This window comes from Cherax quadricarinatus, chromosome 19 (assembly GCF_038502225.1).
Source record: "Cherax quadricarinatus isolate ZL_2023a chromosome 19, ASM3850222v1, whole genome shotgun sequence".
NCBI classification, from domain to species: Eukaryota; Metazoa; Arthropoda; class Malacostraca; order Decapoda; family Parastacidae; genus Cherax; species Cherax quadricarinatus.
Window position 1 is genome coordinate 519,592 of NC_091310.1, and position 25,175 is coordinate 544,766.

The 25,175-nt window shown below is 39.3% G+C and overlaps 1 protein-coding gene across 31 annotated transcripts in view; it reads left to right on the forward strand.

The window, feature by feature from the left end:
• Window positions 1-25,175, forward strand: part of LOC128690345 (uncharacterized) — a 125,990-nt gene that overhangs the window by 63,831 nt on the left and 36,984 nt on the right. For 14 of the 31 annotated variants that reach the window (XR_011392171.1, XR_011392170.1, XM_070086534.1 and 11 more), the window contains exons 3-4: window positions 329-399; window positions 13,141-13,233. Coding sequence is in view for 29 of the 31 variants with exons in the window: in XM_070086534.1 (XP_069942635.1) it covers window positions 329-399; window positions 13,141-13,233 (164 nt within the window). In the remaining 2 variants the exon portion in view is untranslated. The remainder of the gene's footprint in view (window positions 1-328; window positions 400-13,140; window positions 13,234-25,175) is intronic. The other 17 variants (XM_070086532.1, XM_070086516.1, XM_070086531.1 and 14 more) reach the window with 7 other exon arrangements.

Below are 25,175 nucleotides of genomic sequence, written 5' to 3' on the forward strand. Positions count from 1 at the left end.
TGACTTACGACTGATTGGTCGGAACCAAGCTCGGTCGTAAGTCGGATGGTACCTGTATATATGTATACAATGTTTATTTGTTTGTTTCAGGATTTATTTTCAATAATAGTTGTAAAGATTATTTTTACAAGGTTAATTTAGAATTCATTGGTCCTTCCTTTGTAATTGTTAAATAATTTTGTATCACTGCCTTTGCATATCTTGTGTATTTGTTTTATAGCAGAGAGTATGATAGCTTGTATTTATATAACCTTTAATACTGTTTTGTAGCAGAGAGTATGATAGCTTGTATTTATATAACCTCTAATACTGTTCATTGTTTCATCAGGAAGTTAATTAAGAAGCATAAATGTATCAAGAAGGCAGAAACAGCCAAGAAGGAAATTCCATCTGACAATTGTAAGTTATGTGTAACAACAGTGACTTCAATAATACATATAAGATTTTGACCGATGAAGTTGTATTATGATGCTTTTTCTGGGTCTTGTAGCAAGTATAGTTAGCTCATTCTAGCTAGTCTTAATGTAATTTGTTATTTATGATTTGTCTCTATCAGGTCTTGTCCTTAAGAAGCTTCCTCTCTCAGGTCTTGTCCTTACTTAAGGAAGCTTCCTCTCTCAGGTCTTGTCCTTACTTAAGGAGCTTCCTCTTAGGTCTTGTCCTTACTTAAGGAGCTTCTTCTGTTAGGTCTTGTCCTTACTTAAGGAGCTTCTTCTGTTAGGTCTTGTCCTTACTTAAGGACCTTCTTCTGTTAGGTCTTGTCCTTACTTAAGGTGCTTCTTCTGTTAGGTCTTGTCCTTACTTAAGGACCTTCTTCTGTTAGGCCTTGTCCTTACTAAGGACCTTCTTCTGTTAGGTCTTGTCCTTACTTAAGGAGCTTCTTCTGTTAGGTCTTGTCCTTACTTAAGGACCTTCTTCTGTTAGGTCTTGTCCTTACTTAAGGACCTTCTGTTAGGCCTTGTCCATACTTCCTTACTTAAGGACCTTCTTCTGTTAGGTCTTGTCCTTACTTAAGGAGGGAGCTTCTTCTGTTAGGTCTTGTCCTTACTTAAGGAGCTTCTTCTGTTAGGTCTTGTCCTTACTTAAGGAGCTTCTTCTGTTAGGTCTTGTCCTTACTTAAGGAGCTTTTTCTGTTAGGTCTTGTCCTTACTTAAGGAGCTTCTTCTGTTAGGTCTTGTCCTTACTTAAGGAGCTTCTTCTGTTAGGTCTTGTCCTTACTTAAGGAGCTTCTTCTGTTAGGTCTTGTCCTTACTTAACCCTTTGAGGGTCGACAGGCCCTCTCAGAAACTCGTTCTCAGGGTCGGCCAAATTTAAAAAAAAAAAAAAAAAATTTCTTATGAAAAGATAGAGAATCTTTTCCCGATCATAATGACACCAAAATTATGAGATTTGATGGAAAACTTACGGAATTATGCTCTCGCGAAGTTAGCGGTCTCGGCGATGTTACGCATCGGCGATTTTGCCCAATTTGAGCCCTATTTTCGGCCAATTCCTCTGTACTAGTCGACAAAAAACATGAATATTTCGCTAGAACTACATTTTTTCTATTGAATAAGTGCAAGAAACCACCCATTTACCATTTTCAACTATCCAATACAGTGGTCAGAATTTAGCAATTTTGCCAATTTCACATAAATTTCAAAAAATGCCAATTTCCGAATAGGGTCCAGAACAAACAAGAAATACATTCCTGGCACTAAAATGACATTTCCTCTGTTCATTAATCATGTCTCAAGGCCCCTCTTACATTCTTTTGCTTTCCACTTTGAATTTTTATTCTCACAAAAAATAGAAGATTTACTGTTATGCATACTACTGCATTAGTGTAAAAAATGGTATAAATCATATTGGCGCACTTGCAAAAGAATATTAGACTCACCAGTTGACGTGTATTGGACGCTTGGCATGATTTGTTTACTTTTGAACTTTGGTAAAAATCAAACATTTCTGCTACTTTGAGCTCAATTTCAAGGTACTTTTCATTATAAAACCAGTCAAAATCATCACAATTTCTGTGATATGTCTTCCATTCTATAAAATGAGACCAAGAAAACTAGAATACAACAATAAATACCATACGAAAATACAGTGCAAAGTCGCTGTTTTATTCCAAAAAAACGGTCAAAGTTTTTTTTTTCTCATTATGCACTGTGTGCTGCAGGATTTTTTTTATACCGTGCACACTGACCACATAGACCCATTCTTTCATATGGAGGCCTACCAGCCTTTTCCCACGAGATTTGACGGCGCTAGAATTTATGCGTACTAGTACGTCGAAAACCCCTGTGCGTAAGACGTACTAGTACGTCCGAAACCCTCAAAGGGTTAAGGAGCTTCTTCTGTTAGGTCTTGTCCTTACTTAAGGAGCTTCTTCTGTTAGGTCTTGTCCTTACTTAAGGACCTTCTTCTGTTAGGCCTTGTCCTTACTAAGGACCTTCTTCTGTTAGGTCTTGTCCTTACTTAAGGAGCTTCTTCTGTTAGGTCTTGTCCTTACTTAAGGACCTTCTTCTGTTAGGCCTTGTCCTTACTAAGGACCTTCTTCTGTTAGGTCTTGTCCTTACTTAAGGAGCTTCTTCTGTTAGGTCTTGTCCTTACTTAAGGACCTTCTTCTGTTAGGTCTTGTCCTTACTTAAGGACCTTCTGTTAGGCCTTGTCCTTACTTCCTTACTGAAGGACCTTCTTCTGTTAGGTCTTGTCCTTACTTAAGGAGCTTCTCCTGTTAGGTCTTGTCCTTACTTAAGGAACTTCTTCTGTTAGGTCTTGTCCTTACTTAAGGAGCTTCTTCTGTTAGGTCTTGTCCTTACTTAAGGAGCTTCTTCTGTTAGGTCTTGTCCTTACTTAAGGAGCTTCTTCTGTTAGGTCTTGTCCTTACTTAAGGAGCTTCTTCTGTTAGGTCTTGTCCTTACTTAAGGAGCTTCTTCTGTTAGGTCTTGTCCTTACTTAAGGAGCTTCTTCTATCAGGTCTTGCCCTTACTAAAGGAGCTTCTGTCAGGTTTTGTCCTTACTAAAGAAGTATTTTCTATTGGGTGTTGCCCTTAATAAGGAAGATTTCGTTACGTGTAAAAGCCATACCAGTTAGTCATTCTGCTAGTGCATAATACACTTAATAACTTACATTGCAATTTCCTATAGAAGCTTTTTAAACTTTTGCCAGTTTATGAATAATAAGTCATGTGTGCCTTTCAGACCTTTATGTGCATTTTTTTTTTATCTGGAATGGTATTTAACCCCTAAATGGTCCAAATGTATATACTATATACATTCTCTCACCCAGCGCCCCAAATATTTTGAAAAAAAAAAATCATTTTTTTATAGAAAGAAAGAGCACATTTTTTAAGTGTTATAGGATAAAAATATTTAAGGACAGTACTTACCGAGATATGAGACGGCGAAGTTGGCACTTGGCGATCACCTGATGGCAACATGGAGCTCTGCCGCTTGCAGAAATTCTACATATTTACCGTTTTTTTTTTCCCCCCATTTTTTTTTTTTTAATTTCTTGGTGTTCCTGATGTGATAATTATGTTTTATAGTAAATCGTTTGATTTCAATGCCAATTGTTGTTTATACAGCAATATTATATTCGAAATTATTGTCATATTGTCATAAACACACATGTACACACTGACAGGTGATTTTGCACACCTGGCTGAATCACATTCTATTATCTACAACTATATACAAGTATTTACATATCCACTTATGTTTCTAGAATTCCACGATTGTATGATACTCCATAGAGCATGGATTCATAGAGTGCCACCCCACACTGGAGACACATAAATCGTGTGTCCTTCCACTGTTGGGATTGCTTTGTGGTGGTAGCACACAACACACTTTTTCTGGGAATTCTTTGGGGTAGGTGGTATTGGTACCAGATAGTGACAGGGATGATTTAGTCCGGCACTTCCCCCTGCAGCCAGCAGCAACAGCCTGGTTGATCAGGCTCTGATCCACCAGGAGGCCTGGTCACAGACCGGGCCACGGGGGCGTTGACCCCCGGAACTCTCTCCAGGTAAACTCCAGGTAAACTGGCTGTGGTTGTGGGACAAGTCACTGTTGAAGAGCAGGTACAGGTGTGGTACCATACTTTCTTGCTATGTTTTACAACATTCGGGAGAATTCTGCAAAACGTTGTCGTTTTCCAGTCTTTATTTCATACATATTGAATGCATTGAGTACTGCAATGTCTACAAGGTGAAAAAAACAGTTTTATATACCACTTGCAACTCCTACGTACAGTCAACAAACCCTATCATCATGTCACACTTGTCAACTAGTTGCATATTGTTTGTATAGTCCACGACAGCAGCTGGCTTTACAATGCGTTCATTAGTCTTCCTGTTCACTTTTGTACCATCTCGTTTCTGTGGATGGTTGACAGCGATGTCACATTCCGTTTGTCATGCCACGTCAGTGCCATGATGTCATTAGCATGAAACACTTGCACTGCACCTTCAGCACTGCCTTGGAATATGTTTTCTATTCCTTCTCACTGTTCCACATATATCAGTATTGTTCACATGTAGGAAATCAGCAAGCATAGGGTTTGTATACCAGTTGTCTATGTACAATGTATGGCCCTTGCCAAGGTATGGTTCCATCATTCTGCGAACCAGAAATGCCCAACATCCGTCTGTCATCATCGAGTGTGTTTCTCCCGGTGTATACAATGACATCCAACACAAGACCACTCTCACAGACACACATAACAAAAAGTTTTATACCAAAGCGATTATGTTTGCTCGGTATATATTGCTTCAGTGGCGGGCGTCCCTTGAACAGACTCAAGGACTTGTCAACAACAGTGTTCCTGAATGGATAAAAGTATGCACTGAATTTCTGCTTCAAATACATAAACGCTTCCCAAATTTTGTATAAAAGGTCATTTCTGTTTGGCATATTCCTGTCTGAGAAGTGCAGCATTCGTAGCAACAGAGTGAATCTGTTGCAGGGAAGGAGGTCACAGAAGACTGGAGTACTGATGAAGTGGTCTGTGGACCAGTAGTTACGTATATTGTTCTTACAGGTATATGGCATAAGCATGACAGTGGCAAGGAATAAATACATTTCAGCCACTGTTGTGTCTTTCTAAATGCGCAGCCGTGATGATTCTCCACCCTCTGCTGTGTTGTCCATGACATATCGGTAATAATTGTTTGTCTGGGTCACTATCAAGTCCGTTATAGGCTCGTCAAAGTAGTATAACTGGAAAAAGTCTAACTCTGTAGACTCGTCCGTTAGGGGACATTCTAGCTGGATGCCACTTCCACTCGCATCAAAATCACAAGGCTGTGGCACGAATATACTTTGTGTCCAGTTCCACTCACGATCACATGGTGCAGGGTGGACTTGTGGCATGGGATGAGGGGGAGTAGGAGTGGAGGCAGCACATGGTTGAGGGGGTGCCGGGTGGTCCTTTGTCTATCCACCCACTGTGCCATGTGGTCCAGGCACCATGCCACCCACCACTACTTCCTCCATCCCCACATATTCGCCCTCATGATCACTATCACTATCAGTGGCTGGGGTTTTGGATCGTGACCTGCCACGACCCTTGGGGACTGCATATGGCACATTGCTTGAACGTAGACAATGATGCTTAAAATTGCGCTTCACTGGTGAATAATGAACTTTGCTATCGCTAGACGAATCCTCGAATGGCATAAAATCAATCTCATCGTCACTTACATCACTTTCACTATCACTAAAACACCTAGAAAATGATAGTTTCCTCTTGCGAAGTTGGGTGTGGGTAACACTTACCACTCCAGGGTTGCACTTTGCCCAGGGTCTTGTGTGGCCACACTGGCCACCCCAGAAGTGCTTGGCCCAGGGTCTGGTGTGGCTATCCCAGAGGTGATGGGCTAAGGGTCATCTGGGTTATCGTCGATATTTTCACTAACTCCTTGAATATTAGTGGCCCCCATTGGTGTCAAATCCACTAAACTCATGTTCTATATCACTTTCCTCGAATAGTAGAGTGTTAATACGATGAGGCGTGAGTGAATCACGAGGATGTGCAATGATGTTGACCCAAGATGGAACTGAATGTGGTATCCAGGCATCTCTGACTTTTTTCATATGGCGCACACTGAGTGCGAACACCCACTCTCTCATGTCTAGGCGTCTCGGGCACATCGCGCCAATTTTGAAGGAATGAAAAATGAAACGTGTATATATATATATGTTTGGACTGTTTAGGGGTTAAAAAACATTCTAATTGAATTTTTTGTGTATGCAAGGATTTCCAATGGCACTGAATAGTGACCAAGTAAGTTTCAGCTAAATGTGATGGTAACTTTGTCAGTTATTTGTGTTTACCAGTGCACCTCTTTTAACATATTTAAAATTTTATTATATGTACAAGTACAGTGGACCCCCGGTTAACGAACTTTTTTCATTCCAGTAGTATGTTCAGGTGCCAGTACTGACCGAATTTTTTCCCATAAGGAATATTGTGAAGTAGATTAGTCCATTTCAGACCCCCAAACATACACGTACAAACGCACTTACATAAATACACTTACATAATTGGTCGCATTTGGAGGTGATCGTTAAGCGGGGGTCCACTGTACTTACTTATGCAGTGGAACCTCGGCTTTTGAATGCCCCACCATGTGAATTTTTCAGGATATGAACCGTCATTCGGTCAATTTTTTGCATCTGGATACGAACAAAATTTCAGTATGCAAACTTCCCACTCATGGGAAGTTCCTTAAATAAATAAATAAATAAATAAAATATTTGTTTCTTTGCAAAGTTTACAATGTGTGTTTACATATCATAATATGACTGGAGCAAAGAAAGGCACTATTATGCCGAGGCATTTCAGGCAGATTAAACCTAATATAATAGATTACTGAAGTCTAGACAGGTGAAAAGTAGTGGTTACCAATGTTTTGCTGATGGTGGTGCCAACTACTGGTGGCCTTTTGAAGTTTCTCCTTACTATTATTATTATTATTATTAGTACTGTATTATATTATTGTTATAATAATAATGATTATTTTTATCATTATTAGTAGTAGTAGTACATGGTGAGGGGCTCTTGATCAAGGGAACTGGATCTGTGCTCTAGGTCCCTAGAATAATAATATAATAATACATACATACTAATAATAACGATAATACAGTGGTCCCTCATTTATCGTCGTTAATCCATTCCTGGAAGTGTGACGATTGTCGAAAAAGACGATTTTCGAATCAATTTTCCCCTTAAGAAATAATGTAAATACAATGAATCCATTCCTGACACCCAGAAGTATTAAAACAAAAAATTTTTTTACATGAAATATAGATGTAGTACATAAACAATACAGTGAGACATAATGAATGAAACATTAACAGTATAACACTTACCTTTATTGGCGATTCTTCTTAGTGTATGGAAGACTGGAGGAGGAGAGAGATTGGATTAGCTACTGTTTGGAAGGGGAACCCCTTCCATCAACACCTCAGGTCCTTTTCTGGGGGTTACTTCTCTTCTCTGTTTCTTAATGCCACTAGGACCAGCTTGAGAGTCACTGGAGTCCTGTCTTGCAAAAAAAGGGTCCAGAGAGCTCTGTTTCTGGCATCTCTTTAAAACTTCCCTAAAATGGGCCAAGACTCTGTCACTGTACAAGTTGCTGGTGATGTTTCTCCATAAATCTTTCCATCCTACCCCACATTTCAAAAATCTCCTTAATTTCTGAAGAAAGCACCTTCTTCCATCTCTCTTCCTCCTCCTCCTGCAGCAAGATTCTGAGCTGCGATCTGTTGCTGTTCCTGCAAGCTCTTGTAGCTCCTCAGTGGTTAGCTCTTCGTTGTGGTCCTCCACCAACTCTTCCACACCCTCCAAACTCACATCCAACCCCCATGGAACTCTCCAATGCCACAATAGATTTCACAACTGACATAGGCTCATCAGGGGCAGCCACAAACCCTTCCAAATCCCTCTTGTGGACACAATCTGGCCACAATTTTTTCCAAACAGAGTTAAAAGCCCTGGTAGTCACTCCCTCCCAAGCCTTACCTATAAGGCTTATGCAATGGAGAATACTGAAGTGTTCTTTCCAAAAACCTCTTAGGGTCAAGTGAGTGTCTGAGGTCACATTAAAGCACCTTTGAAACATTGCTTTGGTGTAGAGTTTTTTAAAGTTTGAAATGACCTGCTGGTCCATGGGCTGGAGGAGAGGAGTGGTATTCGGGGGCAAGAACTTTACTGTGATGAACCCAAACTCCGTCAGAATTAGGTCATCCAAGTTTGGAGGATGAGCAGGTGTATTGTCCGTTACTAGGAGGCACTTGAGATCCAATTTCTTTTCCAGGAGGTAATTCTTCACACTAGGGCCAAACACTTCATTGAACCACTCGACGAAAATTTCCCTCGTGACCCATGCCTTATTATTAGATCTCCAAAACACACACAATTTACTCTTCATAACATTGTTTTTCCTGAACACACTGGGATTTTCAGAATGGTACACTAGTAACGGCTTCACTTTGAAATCCCCACTAGCATTAGCACAGAACATGAGCGTCAGCCTATTTTTCATTGGCTTGTGTCCTGGCAGTGCCTTTTCTTCCTGAGTAATGTAGGTCCTTTTTGGCATTTTCTTCCAAAAGAGGCCTGTTTCATCACAATTGAACACTTGTTCAGGTTTCAGTCCTTCAGCCTCTATGTACTCCTTGAATTCCTGCACATATTTTTCAGCTGCTTTTTGGTCCGATCTTGCAGCCTCACAATGCCTTATCACACTGTACATGTATATGCCACTACGGTTCTTAAATCTCTCAAACCAACCTTTGCTGGCCTTAAATTCACAAATATCAGTACTTGTTGCAGGCAATTTCTTTACCAGATCGTCATGCAACTGCCTAGCCTTTTCACAAATAATCGACGTCATAAGACTATCTCATGCTAATTGTTTCTCGTTTATCCACACCAATAATAACTTCTCAACATCTTCGAGTGCTGGTGGTCTCATTTTTGTCAGCATATTTACCCCCTTTGCAACAACAGCTTCCTTGATTTCCTTTTTCTTGGCCACGATGGAAGATATGGTTGTACGGGATTTGTTATACATCCTGGCCAGTTCGGCCACACGTACGCCACTTTCATATTGTTCAATGATGTTTATCTTAAATTCAGTCTCATTTCTCACCTTCTTTACCAAAGGCTTGGCACTAGGAGCTTTCTTTGGAGCCATGGTAGCTTATTTAGTACTTGCAAGCACTAAAATAAATGGAATATTATGAAATATTTCGTATGAACAAGTGAGGGGACCGTCGCTCACTGGTAAACAATGGCACACTGGCTGGGAAGGGAGACTGAGGCGGCTCAGAGCTGTGAGTACGATTCCAGGACAAATGACGATTAGCGAGTCAACCGACCATTTGCGAGCCAATGTTTTGACGAAAATTACGCGACGATTTCCGAGAATGATGACTATCGAGGGACCACTGTTTGTAATAATAATTACATATGATACGTAATAATAAAATACTCCATGGGGAAGTGGAACAGAATTTTTCCTCCTTAAGCCATGCATGTCATAAGAGGTGACTGAAATGCCTGGAGCAAGGGGCTAGTAACCCCTTCTCTTGTATTTATTACTAAATTTGAAAGGAGAAACTTTCGTTTTTCCTTTTGGGCCACCCCACCTCGGTGGGATACGGCCGGTGTGTTGAAAGAAAGAATAATAAAATACTACAGTGGTCCCTCGCTTTTCGTAGTTCTCGGCAATCGTAAATTTTGCCAATCATAGGGGTATTTTCGTATAAACATGGACTCGCTTTTTATAGGTTGATTCGCGAATAGTAGTTCGTCCGGGACGAGCACGCACGGTGTGAGCCGGGGCGGCCTCCCTACCCAGCCAGTCTGGCATTGTTTACCAGTGAGTGAAGGTCCCCTCAAGTGCTCCTACGAAATATTTCATAATATTCCACTCATTTTAGTGCTTGCAAGTACTAAATAAACTACCATGGCTCCAAAGAAAGCTAGTGCCAAGCCTGTGGTAAAGAAGGTGAGAAGTATGTACAGTGACAAAGTCTTGGGCCATTTTAGGGAAGTGTTAGAGACGCCAGAAACAGAGCTCTCTCCACAGTTGCTTTGCGAGACAGGACTAGAGTGACTCTCAAGGTGGTCCTAGTGGCATTAAGAAACAGAGAAGAGAAGCAACCCCAGAGAAGCAATTGGTACCTGAGGTGTTGCTGGAAGGGGATTCCCCTTCCAAACTGTAAACAATCCAATCTCTCTCCTCCTCCAGTCTCCCATACACTAAGAAGAATCTCCAATAAAGGTAAGTGTTATGCTGTTAATGTTTCATTCATCATTTCCCATTGTATTGTTTATGTACTACATGCATATTTCATGTGAAAAAATTTTTTGTTTTAATACTTCTGGGTGTCAGGAACGGATTAATTGTACTTGCATCATTTCTTATGGGGAAAATTGATTCACAAATCGTAAATTTCGTTTACAGTAGCTCCTCCAGGAACGGATTAATTACGAAAAACGAGGGACCACTGTATATACACAATACACAAATAACCCGCACATAAAAGAGAGAAGCTTACGACGACGTTTCGGTCCGACTTGGACCATTGACTGTATATAATAATAATATACATAATATAATATGTGATAGTACAATAATAATTATAATTCTATGTACGTACTGCATATAATTTAGTTTGACAACACCACCACAATGCTCACCATTGCACAAGTGCTTACAGAGCTACCCTTCCAGTGCAAAGAAGTCTCATGATTTCCTTACGTGTCGTACAGTATATTCACCAGATTTCTTTCTTCTAACCGTGGGGCCTAAGAAAGTAAGTGCAAAGGACAGTGCTAAGAAGAAAAAGATGACTCACGAAATCGTAATGACATGATTGCAAACAAACCATACCACGGGCGGGATTTGAACCCACGGTCAAAGAGTCTCAAAACTCCAGACCGTCACGTTAGCCACTAGACCAGCTAGCTTCAATAAGATTCGTCCAACTAGGTATATTTCTACACCATAGGAAGGTTAGCATAGGCACCACTGTGTCCACAAATGCAAGTTTTTACAGATGAATCTCCTTCTAGTATGGCCGTGACAAACTAGCTCAAGTCCCCTCAAAGCCGTCAACATGATTTGCATGGAATTAAAGGAAGAAATTATTGATAAGCACAGACTAGGTACAAGGGTTAAGGACTTGGCAAGTGAGTACAAACGTAGCCCCTCTTCTATATGTACAATACTAAAGCAGGTGAAGTCTATAAAGGCTATAGCACCAGTAAAGGGCATTACAATAATTTCTAAGCAGCAGACCTCTGTCACTGATAAGATGGAAAAGCTGCTGTTGACATGGTTGACGGAGAAAGCTCGCAGGAGATACATAGTGTAGTGGGATAAAAATTGTACATAACAGTTCTTAACCCTTTGACTGTTTTGGTCGTATATATATGTCTTATGAGCCAGTGTTTTGGACATATATGTACTCAGTAATTCTAGCAGCTTCAAATCTAGCACGAGAAAGCTGGTAGGCCCACATGTGAGAGAATGGGTCTGCGTGATCAGTGTACACCATATAAAAAAAAATTCTGCAGCATGCAGTGCATAATGAGAAAAAGAACCTGACCATTTTTTTGGATTAAAACGCAGACTTTGAGGTGTATTTTCATATAGTATTTATCGTTGTATTCTCATTTTCATGGTCTCACGTGGTAAAATGGAAAACACATTGCAGAAATAGAGATGATTTTGATTAGTTTCATGATGAAAACAACATTGAAATTGAGCTCAAAGTATCGGAAATGTTCGATTTGTACCAATGTTCAAGAGTAAGCAAATCACACCACACGTCCAATACACATCAACTGGGGAGTCTAATGTTCCTAGTACACTGGAATTATTTACTAGTACACTAGTACTAGTACACAGATATTAATATTATTTTTACAATAATGCAGTAGTCTGCATAACAGTAAATCTTCTATTTTTTGTATAAATAAAAAATCAAAATAGAAAGCAATAGTAATATAAGAGGGGCCTAGAGACGTGACTAATGAACAGAGGATATGTTATTTTAGTGCCAAGAATGTTTACATTGTTTACTCTGGACCCTATTTTGAAATTGGCATCTTTTTTAATTTGCGTGAAATTGACCAAATTGCCAATTTCTGACCACTTTATTGGGTAGTTCAAATCGGTAAATGGGCGGTTTCTTGTACTCAGTTGATAGAAAAAAAATGGAGTTCTAAAGTTTGGTCAACTGGAACAACGGAATTGGCCAAAAACAGGGCTGAAAGTCAGCGAAATTGCCGATGCATATATATCGCCGAGACCGCTAACTTTGCGGGAGCGTAATTCTGTGAGTTTTCGACCAAATCTTGTACCTTTGCTGTCATTACCATTGGGAAAAGATTCTCTGTCATTTCATAAGAAAAAATCATTTTTTTTCCATAAATTTTGCGACATAGAATGACAGTTTCAGAAAGGGGCTTGTGACAGTCAAAGGGTTAAGAAAAGTGTAAACTCCTGACAGGATATGCTGCTATTTTTTTTTATTTTGCTACGAGTTTTTTCTTGAATTCTATTGTTTCTTGTGTTCTTTATCTTAGGGCTGGCACTCGTAACTTTCTTTGGCCCCATGGTGGCTTATTTAGCAGTTGCACTCAATAAATAAGCACAAAAAACAACAGATTATTACGAAATGTTTCGGATGAACACCTGGGGTAACGCATTTGGTACAGTGGACCATTGCCAACTCTATGGAAGCCAAGCAAATGTACGAAGACTGGAGCAAAATTTCGACGAAAAATGTCGTCGAAAACTAAATCCTATGAAAACCAGGGCATACGAAAATCAAGGTTCCGCTGTAATTTATTATAAATTGATTTTATGATTTCATTCACCAGCTTTTATATCACTGATAAATGTTTAAACCAGATCTACAATAATTTATTTTAATTGCCACTTCTGTCCTTTCCTCCTCCTTTATCCCTTACTACTCCATCCTCCTCTTTTATCCCTTACTCCTCCATCCTTCTCCTTTTTTCCTTACTCCTCCGTCCTCCTCTTCCTCGCTGTCTTTCCTTCTCCCTTCTGTCTCCTTCCTTTAATGCTGAGATAAAAATGAGACTACCCATTGGTGGAATTCTCACAGCCTTTGTACTCCACGAAGTAGATGGCGTTTTGAAGTACAAGAGGCCTGATAGTGAAGAGGACACCCAAAGAAAGAAAAAAGTTCAAGCCAAAGGTAAGCTTAAGAATTCCTTGCCATTTTTGCAACAAGAGTTTATTAGGAATAACACTTCATTCTTCATTAGGAATTACGAGCAAACTGCTCTTCAGTTTTACTCACTTTCAAAACTAAATTTATGTTATGTTTTGAATTAACCCTTTCAGGGTCCAGAGGCCAAATTTCAAAGTGTGCACCAGGGTCCAAGAATTTTCATAAAATAATTTTGTTATTTTTTCTTATGAAATGGTAGAGAATCTGTTTCTGAAGATAATAAAACAAAAAGTACGAAATTTGATTGAATTTTGATATGTCAGCGATATTTACGCATCGGCGATTTTGCCGACTTCGACTCCCATTTTAGGCCAATTACATTATTCCAGCTGACCAAGTTCTTAGCTATTTCACTAATATTACTTCTGTTCTATTGACTGAGCATAAGAAATCGCCAAGTTAACTGTTTCAACTACAAAATAGTGATCAGAAATTGGTAATTTGGCCAATTTAATGCAAAGTTCAAAATATTCCAATTTCAAAATAGGGTACAGAATAAACAATGCAGACATTCTTGGCACTAAACTAACATTTCCTCTGTTCATCAGTTACATTTTCAGGCTTTACAAATGAATTCCATTTTGATTTTTTATTCGCATAATGAATTTTTATTCAAACCAAAAAATAGAAGATTTACTGTTATGCAATGTTGTAATAATTGTATATATAATATCACCACATTTGTGAACATATATTAGACCCATGAACTGGAGTGTATTAGACGTGTGAGGTCATTTGTTTACTCATGAACATCGGCAAAAATTTAACATTGCTACTTTGAGGTCAGTTTCAAGCCATTTTCAGTACTAAAACCAATCAAAATCATCTCTATATCTGTAATATATCTTCCATTCTTTCAAATGAGACCAAGAAATCGCAAATACAAGTATAAAAAACATACGAAAAAACACTGAGAAGTCGCTGTTTTAATAGAAAATTACGGTCTCAGTTTTTTCTCTCATTATACACTGTGTGCTGCAGGATTTGTTTTATGTGGTGCACACATACCACATAGATGTATTCTCTCATATCTAGGCCCAAATTTACTGCTCACAACTTATCAGAGTGACCTGAGCTCACTCCGTAGATCTACGGTTTGGACCCTCAACGTAAAGCCTTACATCTACGGCATGGGCCCTGAAAGGGTTAATGTCATAATCAGTTACTGATGGAAGGTGAAAGACCACTTGGTGAGATTTTTGAAATGCTTGCAAAGAGTATCATTATTATTTATATGGAGAGCGCCAAACCCACGAGGGTTATACAGGTTGGCCATCACTGGTTAAGCACTCACTAACCCAGTTCCATCAGTAATCTGGCACTAATTTCAGCTAGTGTCATTGGTAAAAGTTTACGTCCCAGGTCTTTTAAAGGTATGACTCGGTATCCTGTGATTTACCATGCCAGGTCTAGCACCCTACAGGTCCCAGTGATGCCAGATTAGTGATGGCCGACCTGTACAGTGCTTAACCCCTTGACTGTTGCAAGCCCAAATCCTAAGGTGTCTCCTGGTGTTGCAAAATTTCCAAAAAAAGAAAAAATATTTTTCTTACGAAATTATAGAGAATTTTTTTCCTGATTGTAATGACACAAAATAAACAAAATTTGATGGGAAACTGACGGAATTATGCTCTCGTGAAGTTAGCGACCTCGGCGATATTTACGAATCAGCGATTTTGCCCACTTTGAGCCCTATTTTCGGCTAATTCCATTGTTCCAGTCGACCAACGTCATAGCTATTTCTTTAGAACTCCATATTTTTCTATCAATTGAGTACAAGAAACTGCCCATTTACCAATTTCAACTATCCAATAACGTGGTCAGAAATTTGCAATTTGGCCAATTTCACGAAAATTAAAAAATATGACAATTTCAAAATAGGGTCAAGAATAAACAATGCAGACATTCCTGACTCTAAAATAACTTTTTCTTTGTTCATCAGTCATGTCTCTAGGCCCCTCTGATATTACTCTTGCTTTCTATTTTGAATTTTTATTCAAACAAAAAATAGAAGATTTACTGTTATGCAGACTACTGCAATATTGTAATAATTGTATAAATAATGTCAACCCATTCATGACTGCATATTAAAATGGCTAGTTGGACATTTATTGGAAAATGACATCATTTGTTTACTTTTCAACATCGGCAAAAATCAAACATTTCCCCTACTTTGAGCTCCATTTCAAGGCTCTTCTTTTAGTAAAACCAATCAAAATCAGCTCTATTTCTATAATATGTTTTCCATTCTATCAATCGAGACCAAGAAAACGAGAATACAACCATAAATACTATATGAAAATAGACCACAAAGTCGGCATTTTAATTAAAAAAAGTCGGAGTTTTTTTTTCTCATTATACACTGCATGCTGCAGAATTTTTTTACGTGGTGCACACTGACCACACAGACGCATTCTTTCACATGTGGGCCTACCAGCTTTCTGCAACTTGATTTGAAGCCGCTAGAATTTATGAATATACATGTATATAAGTAAAAAACGGTGGCTTGTAATACGTATATATATGACTAAAACAGTCAAACGGTTAAGGATTGGGTAGGCTAAGAAAGAAAAGTAGTTCCTATTCCTAAAATCAAGGGCTCTTCATCAGTTACTTTTTTTTTTTTTAACAAGTCGGCCGTCTCCCACCGAGGCAGGGTGACCCAAAAAGAAAGAAAATCTCCAAAAAGAAAATACTTTCATCATCATTCAACACATTCACCTCACTCACACATAATCACTGTTTTTACAGAGGTGCCCAGAACACAACAGTTTAGAAGCATATACGTATAAAGATACACAATATATCCCTCCAAACTTCTAATATCCCGAAATCCCTCCTTTAGAGTGCAGGCATTGTACTTCCCATTTCCAGGACTCAAGTCTGGCTATATAAAAATAACCGGTTTCCCTGAATCCCTTCACTAAATATTACCCTGCTCACACTCCAACAGATCGTCAGGTCCCAAATACCATTTGTCTCCATTCACTCCTATCGAACACGCTCGTGCACGCCTGCTGGAAGTCCAAGCCCCTCACCCATAAAACCTCCCTTACCCCTTCCTTCCAACCTTCTCGATGACGACCCCTACCCCTCCTTCCTTCTCCTACAGATTTAAAAGCTCTCCATGTCATTATACTTTGATCCATTCTCTCTAAATGACCAAACCACCTCAACAACCCCTCTTCAGCTCTCTGACTAATTCATTTATTAACTCTACACCTTCTCCTAATTTCCACACTCCGAATTTTCTGCATAATATTTACACCACACATTGCCCTTAAACAGGACATCTCCACTGCCTCCAACTGTCTCCTCGCTGCTGCATTTACCACCCAAGCTTCACACCCATATAAGAGTGTTGGTACTACTATACTTTCATACATTCCCTTCTTTGCCTCCATAGATAACGTTTTTTGCCTCTACATATACCTCAACGCACAACTCACCTTTTTTCCCTCATCAATTCTATGATTAACCTCATCCTTCATAAATCCATCCGCCGACACGTTAACTCCCAAGTAGTATCTGAAAACATTCACTTCTTCCGTACCCCTCCTACCCAATTTGATATCCAATTTTTCTTTATCTAAATCATTTGATACCCTCATTACCTTACTCTTTTCTATGTTCACTTTCAACTTTCTACCTTTACACACATTCCCAAACTCATCCACTAATCTTTACAATTTTTCTTTAGAATCTCCAATAAGCAGAGTATTTTTTTTTTTTTTTTATTAGCACACTGGCCGATTCCCACCAAGGCAGGGTGGCCCGAAAAAGAAAAACTTTCACCATCATTCACTCCATCACTGTCTTTCCAGAAGGTTGCTTTACACTACAGTTTTTAAACTGCAACATTAACACCCCTCCTTCAGAGTGTAGGCACTGTACTTCCCATCTCCAGGACTCAAGTCCGACCTGCCAGTTTCCCTGAATCCCTTCATAAATGTTACTTTTCTCACACTCCAACAGCATGTCAAGTATTAAAAACCATTTGTCTCCATTCACTCCTATCAAACACGCTCACGCATGCCTGCTGGAAGTCCAAGCCCCTCGCACACAAAACCTGCTTTACCCCCTCCCTGCAACCTTTCCTAGGCCGACCCCTACCCCGCCTTCCTTCCACTACAGACTGATACACTCTTGAAGTCATTCTGTTTCGCTCCATTCTCTCTACATGTCCGAACCACCTCAACAACCCTTCCTCAGCCCTCTGGACAACAGTTTTGGTAATCCCGCACCTCCTCCTAACTTCCAAACTATGAATTCTCTGCATTATATTCACACCACACATTGCCCTCAGACATGACATCTCCACTGCCTCTAGCCTTCTCCTTGCTTCAACATTCATCACCCATGCTTCACACCCATATAAGAGCATTGGTAAAAACTATACTCTCATACATTCCCCTCTTTGCCTCCAAGGACACAGTTCTTTGTCTCCACAGACTCCTAAGAGCACTGCTCACCCTTTTCCCCTCATCAATTCTATGATTCATCTCATCTTTCATAGACCCATCTGCTGACACGTCCACTCCCAAATATCTGAATACATTCACCTCCTCCATACTCTCTCCCTTCAATCTGATATCCAATCTTTCATCACCTAATCTTTTTGTTATCCTCAAAACCTTACTCTTTCCTGTATTCACTTTTATTTTTATTTTTTTACATACCCTACCAAATTCATCCACCAACCTCTGCAACTTCTCTTCAGAATCTCCCAAGAGCGCAGTGTCATCAGCAAAGAGCAACTGTGACAACTCCCACTTTATGTATGATTCTTTATCTTTTAACTCCACGCCTCTTGCCAAGACCCTTGCATTTACTTCTCTTACTACCCCATCTATAAATATATTAAACAACCACGGTGACATCACACATCCCTGTCTAAGGCCTACTTTTACTAGGAAATAATCTCCCTTTCCTACGTACTCTAACTTGAGCCTCACTATCCTTGTAAAAACTTCACTGCTTTCAGTAACCTACCTCCTACACCATACACCTGCAACATCTGCCACATTGCCCCCCTATCCACCCTGTCATACGCCTTTCCCAAATCCATAAATGCCACAAAAGCATCTTTAGCCTTATCTAAATACTGTTCACTTATATGCTTCACTGTAAATGCCTGGTCCACACACCCCCTACCTTTCCTAAAGCCTCCTTGTTCATCTGCTATCCTATTCTCCATCTTACTCTTAATTCTTTCAATAATAACTCTACCATACACTTTACCAGGTATACTCAGCAGACTTATCAATCCCTAGGTACCTTACACTCTTCCATACATTTATTAAATAATAGCACCGATCACTCCAAAACTATATCCTCACCTTCTTTTAACATTTCTATCTTTATCCCATCAATCCCAGCTGCCTTACCCCCTTTCATTTTACCTACTGCCTCATGAACTTACCCCACACTCACAACTGTCTCCTCCTCACTCCTACAAGATGTTATTCCTCCTTGCCCTATACATGAAATCACAGCTTCCCTATCTTCATCAACATTTAACAATTCCTCAAAATATTCCCTCCATCTTCCCAATACCACTAACTCTCCATTTAATAACTCTCCTCTCCTATTTTTAACTGACAAATCCATTTGTCCTCTAGGCTTCCTCAACTTGTTAATCTCACTCCAAAACTTTTTCTTATTTTCAACAATATTTGTTGATAACATCTCACCCACTCTCTCATTTGCTCTCTTTTTGCATTGCTTCACCACTCTCTTAACCTCTCTCTTTTTCTCCATATACTCTTCCCTCCTTGCATCACTTCTACTTTGTAAAAACTTCTCATATGCTAACTTTTTCTCCCTTACTACTCTCTTTACATCATCATTCCACCAATCACTCCTCTTCCCTCCTGCACCCACTTTCCTGTAACCACAAACTTCTGCTGAACACTCTAACACTACATTTTTAAACCTACCCCATACCTCTTCGACCCCATTGTCTATGCTCTCATTAGCCCATCTGTCCTCCAATAACTGTTTATATCTTACCCTAATTGCCTCCTCTTTTAGTTTATAAACCTTCACCTCTCTCTTCCCTGATGCTTCTATTCTCTTTGTATTCCATCTACCTTTCACTCTCAGTGTAGCTACAACTAAAAAGTGATCTGATATATCTCTGGCCCCTCCATAAACATGTACATCCTGAAGTCTACTCAACAGTCTTTTATCTACCAATACATAATCCAACAAACTACTGTCATTTCGCCCTACATCATATCTTGTATACTTATTTATCCTCTTTTTCTTAAAATATGTACTACCTATAACTAAACCCCTTTCTATACAAAGTTCAATCAAAGGGCTCCCATTATCATTTGAACCTGGCACCCCAAACTTACCTACCACACCTGGATGTATGTATGTATGTATATATGTATGTATATATGTATGTGTGTATGTATGTGTGTCTATATATATATATATATATATTTTTTTTTTTTTTTTTTTTTTCAACAAGTCGGCCGTCTCCCACCGAGGCAGGGTGACCCAAAAAAAAGAAAGAAAATCCCCAAAAAGAAAATACTTTCATCATCATTCAACACTTTCACCACACTCGCACATTATCACTGTTTTTGCAGAGGTGCTCAGAATACAACAGTCTAGAAGCATACACATATAAAGATACACAACATATCCCTCCAAACTGCCAATATCCCAAACCCCTCCTTTAAAGTGCAGGCATTGTACTTCCCATTTCCAGGACTCAAGTCCGACTATATGAAAATAACCGGTTTCCCTGAATCCCTTCACTAAATATTACCCTGCTCACACTCCAACAGATCGTCAGGTCCCAAGTACCATTCGTCTCCATTCACTCCTATCTAACACGCTCACGCACGCTTGCTGGAAGTCCAAGCCCCTTACCCACAAAACCTCCTTTACCCCCTCTCTCCAACCCTTTCGAGGATGACCCCTACCCCGCCTTCCTTCCCCTATAGATTTATATGCCTTCCATGTCATTCTACTTTGATCCATTCTCTCTAAATGACCAAACCACCTCAACAACCCCTCTTCTGCCCTCTGACTAATACTTTTATTAACTCCACACCTTCTCCTAATTTCCACACTCCGAATTTTCTGCATAATATTTACACCACACATTGCCCTTAAACAGGACATATCCACTGCCTCCAACCGTCTCCTCGCTGCTGCATTTACCACCCAAGCTTCACACCCATATAAGAGTGTTGGTACTACTATACTTTCATACATTCCCTTCTTTGCCTCCATAGATAACGTTTTTTGACTCCACATATACCTCAACGCACCACTCACCTTTTTTCCCTCATCAATTCTATGATTAACCTCATCCTTCATAAATCCATCCGCCGACACGTCAACTCCCAAGTATCTGAAAACATTCACTTCTTCCATACTCCTCCTCCCCAATTTGATATCCAATTTTTCTTTATCTAAATCATTTGACACCCTCATCACCTTACTCTTTTCTATGTTCACTTTCAACTTTCTACCTTTACACACATTCCCAAACTCATCCACTAACCTTTGCAATTTTTCTTTAGAATCTCCCATAAGCACAGTATCATCAGCAAAAAGTAACTGTGTCAATTCCCATTTTGAATTTGATTCCCCATAATTTAATCCCACCCCTCTCCCAAACACCCTAGCATTTACTTCCTTTACAACCCCATCTATAAATATATTAAACAACCATGGTGACATTACACATCCCTGTCTAAGACCTACTTTTACCGGGAAGTATTCTCCCTCTCTTCTACACACCCTAACCTGAGCCTCACTATCCTCATAAAAACTCTTTACAGCATTTAATAACTTACCACCTATTCCATATACTTGCAACATCTGCCACATTGCTCCTCTATCCACTCTATCATATGCCTTTTCTAAATCCATAAATGCAATAAAAACTTCCCTATCTTTATCTAAATACTGTTCACATATATGCTTCAATGTAAACACCTGATCTACACATCCCCTACCCACTCTAAAACATCCTTGCTCATCCGCAATCCTACATTCTGTCTTACCTCTAATTCTTTCAATTATAACCCTACCGTACACTTTTCCTGGTATACTCAGTAAGCTTATTCCTCTATAATTTTTACAGTCTCTTTTGTCCCCTTTCCCTTTATATAAAGGGACTATACATGCTCTCTGCCAATCCCTAGGTACCTTCCCCTCTTTCATACATTTATTAAACAAAAGTACCAACCACTCCAACACTATATCCCCCCCTGCTTTTAACATTTCTGTCATGATCCCATCAGTTCCAGCTGCTTTACCCCCTTTCATTTTACGTAATGCCTCACGTACCTCCCCCACACTTACATTCTGCTCTTCTTCACTCCTAAAAGATGGTATACCTCCCTGACCAGTGCATGAAATTACTGCCTCTGTTTCTTCCTTAACATTTAAAAGTTCCTCAAAATATTCTCGCCATCTTCCCAATACCTCCATCTCCCCATCTACTAACTCCCCTACTCTGTTTTTAACTGACAAATCCATATTTTCCCTAGGCTTTCTTAACTTGTTTAACTCACTCCAAAATTTTTTCTTATTTTCATTAAAATTTCTTGACAGTGCCTCTCCCACTCTATCATCTGCTCTCCTTTTGCACTCTCTCACCACTCTCTTTACCTTTCTTTTACTCTCCATATACTCTGCTCTTCTTATAACACTTCTGCTTTGTAAAAACCTCTCATAAGCTACCTTTTTCTCTTTTATCACACCCTTTACTTCATCATTCCACCAATCACTCCTCTTTCCTCCTGCCCCCACCCTCCTATAACCACAAACTTCTGCCCCACATTCTAATACTGCATTTTTAAAACTATTCCAACCCTCTTCAACCCCCCCACTACTCATCTTTGCACTAGCCCACCTTTCTGCCAATAGTCGCTTATATCTCACCCGAACTTCCTCCTCCCTTAGTTTATACACTTTCACCTCCCTCTTACTTGTTGTTGCCACCTTCCTCTTTTCCCATCTACCTCTTACTCTAACTGTAGCTACAACTAAATAATGATCCGATATATCAGTTGCCCCTCTATAAACATGTACATCCTGGAGCCTACCCATCAACCTTTTATCCACCAATACATAATCTAATAAACTACTTTCATTACGTGCTACATCATACCTTGTATATTTATTTATCCTCTTTTTCATAAAATATGTATTACTTATTACCAAATTTCTTTCTACACATAGCTCAATTAAAGGCTCCCCATTTACATTTACCCCTGGCACCCCAAATTTACCTACTACTCCTTCCATAACATTTTTACCCACTTTAGCATTGAAATCCCCAACCACCATTACTCTCACACTTGATTCAAAACTCCCCATGCATTCACTCAACATTTCCCAAAATCTCTCTCTCTCCTCTACACTTCTCTCTTCTCCAGGTGCATACACGCTTATTATAACCCACTTTTCACATCCAATCTTTATTTTACTCCACATAATCCTTGAATTAATACATTTATAGTCCCTCTTTTCCTGCCATAGCTTATCCTTCAACATTATTGCTACTCCTTCTTTAGCTCTAACTCTATTTGAAACCCCTGACCTAATCCCATTTATTCCTCTCCACTGAAACTCTCCCACCCCCTTCAGCTTTGTTTCACTTAAAGCCAGGACATCCAGCTTCTTCTCATTCATAACATCCACAATCATCTCTTTCTTATCATCTGCACAACATCCACGCACATTCAGACTTCCCACTTTGACAATTTTCTTCTTCTTATTCTTTTTAGTAATCTTTACAGGAAAAGGGGTTACTAGCCCATTGTTCCCGGCATTTTAGTTGACTTTTACAACACGCATGGCTTACGGAGGAAAGATTCTTATTCCACTTCCCCATGGATATAAAAGGAAAATTAATAAGACCAAGAACTATTAAGATAAAATCAAAGAAAACTCAGATGAGTGTGTATAAATAAATGTGTACATGTATGTGTAGTGTGACCTAAGTGTAAGTAGAAGTAGCAAGACATGCCTGTAATCTTGCATATTTATGAGACAGACAAAAGACATCAGCAATCCTACCATCATGTAAAACAATCACAGGCTTCGTTTTACACTCACTTGGCAGGACGGTAGTACCTCCCTGGGTGGTTGCTGTCTACCAACCTACTACATTATTTATATATATATATATATATATATATATATATATATATATATATATATATATATATATATATATAATATATATATAATATATAATATATAATATATATATAATATATATATGCAATAAGATCACAGTAAACAGGTGATTTCAGAATATGCAAAACAACCACTCTGAAAGAATAGAGAAATTCCAAGCGCTTTCGTGACTACTCACATTATCAAGGAACTATGAAAGTAAAGCATCCAAGGAAGCTATATAGGGGGTCTGGTCGGCACCTCACTATCAGATCCCACAACGGTTTAAACACCTGACGCGCTCCGACCCAACTTGGAAAGGTCCTTGGCACAACTCACCCCACAAACTATTCTACCCAAGAAATAAGAAATTTTAAAGATTATTTGTCCAGTGTATTATTAAATTCTTCCCAAATTCTATTAATTATAAATGGATCTAATTTATATAAACCAAAGGAAATATTCATATTATTGTCGAAACTGCTTTTTGTTTCATAAAAAGCAGTTTTGACAATAATATGAATATTTCCTTTGGTTTATATAAATTAGATCCATTTATAATTAATAGAATTTGGGAAGAATTTAATAATACACTGGACAAATAATCTTTAAAATTTCTTATTTCTTGGGTAGAATAGTTTGTGGGGTGAGTTGTGCCAAGGACCTTTCCAAGTTGGGTCGGAGCGCGTCAGGTGTTTAAACCGTTGTGGGATCTGATAGTGAGGTGCCGACCAGACCCCTTATATAGCTTCCTTGGATGCTTTACTTTCATAGTTCCTTGATAATGTGAGTAGTCACGAAAGCGCTTGGAATTTCTCTATTCTTTCAGAGTGGTTGTTTTGCATAATATATATATATATATATATGTATATATATATATATATATATATATATATATATATATATATATATATATATACAGTGGACCCCCGCATAACGATGGCATCGCATAGCGATTTTTCCGCATAACGATTACTTTTATCGCAAAATTTTTGCCCCGCATACCGATTAAAAACCCGCATACCGATTTTCGTCCGAGACGCGTCCAATGTGCCCTCAGCCAGCCTCACATGTGCCGCTCCGTCCCATTGTTTACCAGCCAGCCTCCGCGGTAACATCCAAGCATACACTCGGAATATTTCGTATTATTACAGTATTTTCGGTGCTGTTTCTGGAAAATAAGTGACCATGGGCCCCAAGAATGCTTCTAGTGCCAACCCTGTGGTAAAAAGGGTGAGAATTAGTATGGAAATTAAGAAAGATTTTGAAGGGTTTGGGGCTAACCCTGAGAAGCCTATGCCAGTTGTGGAATCCATTGTGCCTACTTCAAAGATTAAGGAAATGTGTGCACAGTGGGTTGAACTGCAAACCTTTATAGATGAAAATCACCCTGACACAGCTGTTGCAAGCCGTGCTGGTGACTATTTCAATGACAATGTTGTGGCCCATTTTAGACAAATCGTAAAGGAACGGGAGGTACAGAGCTCTATGGACAGATTTGTTGTGCGACAGAGGTCCAGTGACTCTCAAGCTGGTCCTAGTGGCATTAAAAGAAGAAGGGAAGTAACCCCGGAAAAGGACTTGCTACCTCAAGTCGTAATGGAAGGGGATTCCCCTTCTAAACAGTAAGAAGATAATGCTCTCCCCTCCTCCCATCCCATCAATCATCACCAGATCTTCAATAAAAGTAAGTGTCATTTAATTGTGCATGCCTTTTTCAGTTTGTGTGTATTAAAATTAACATTTCA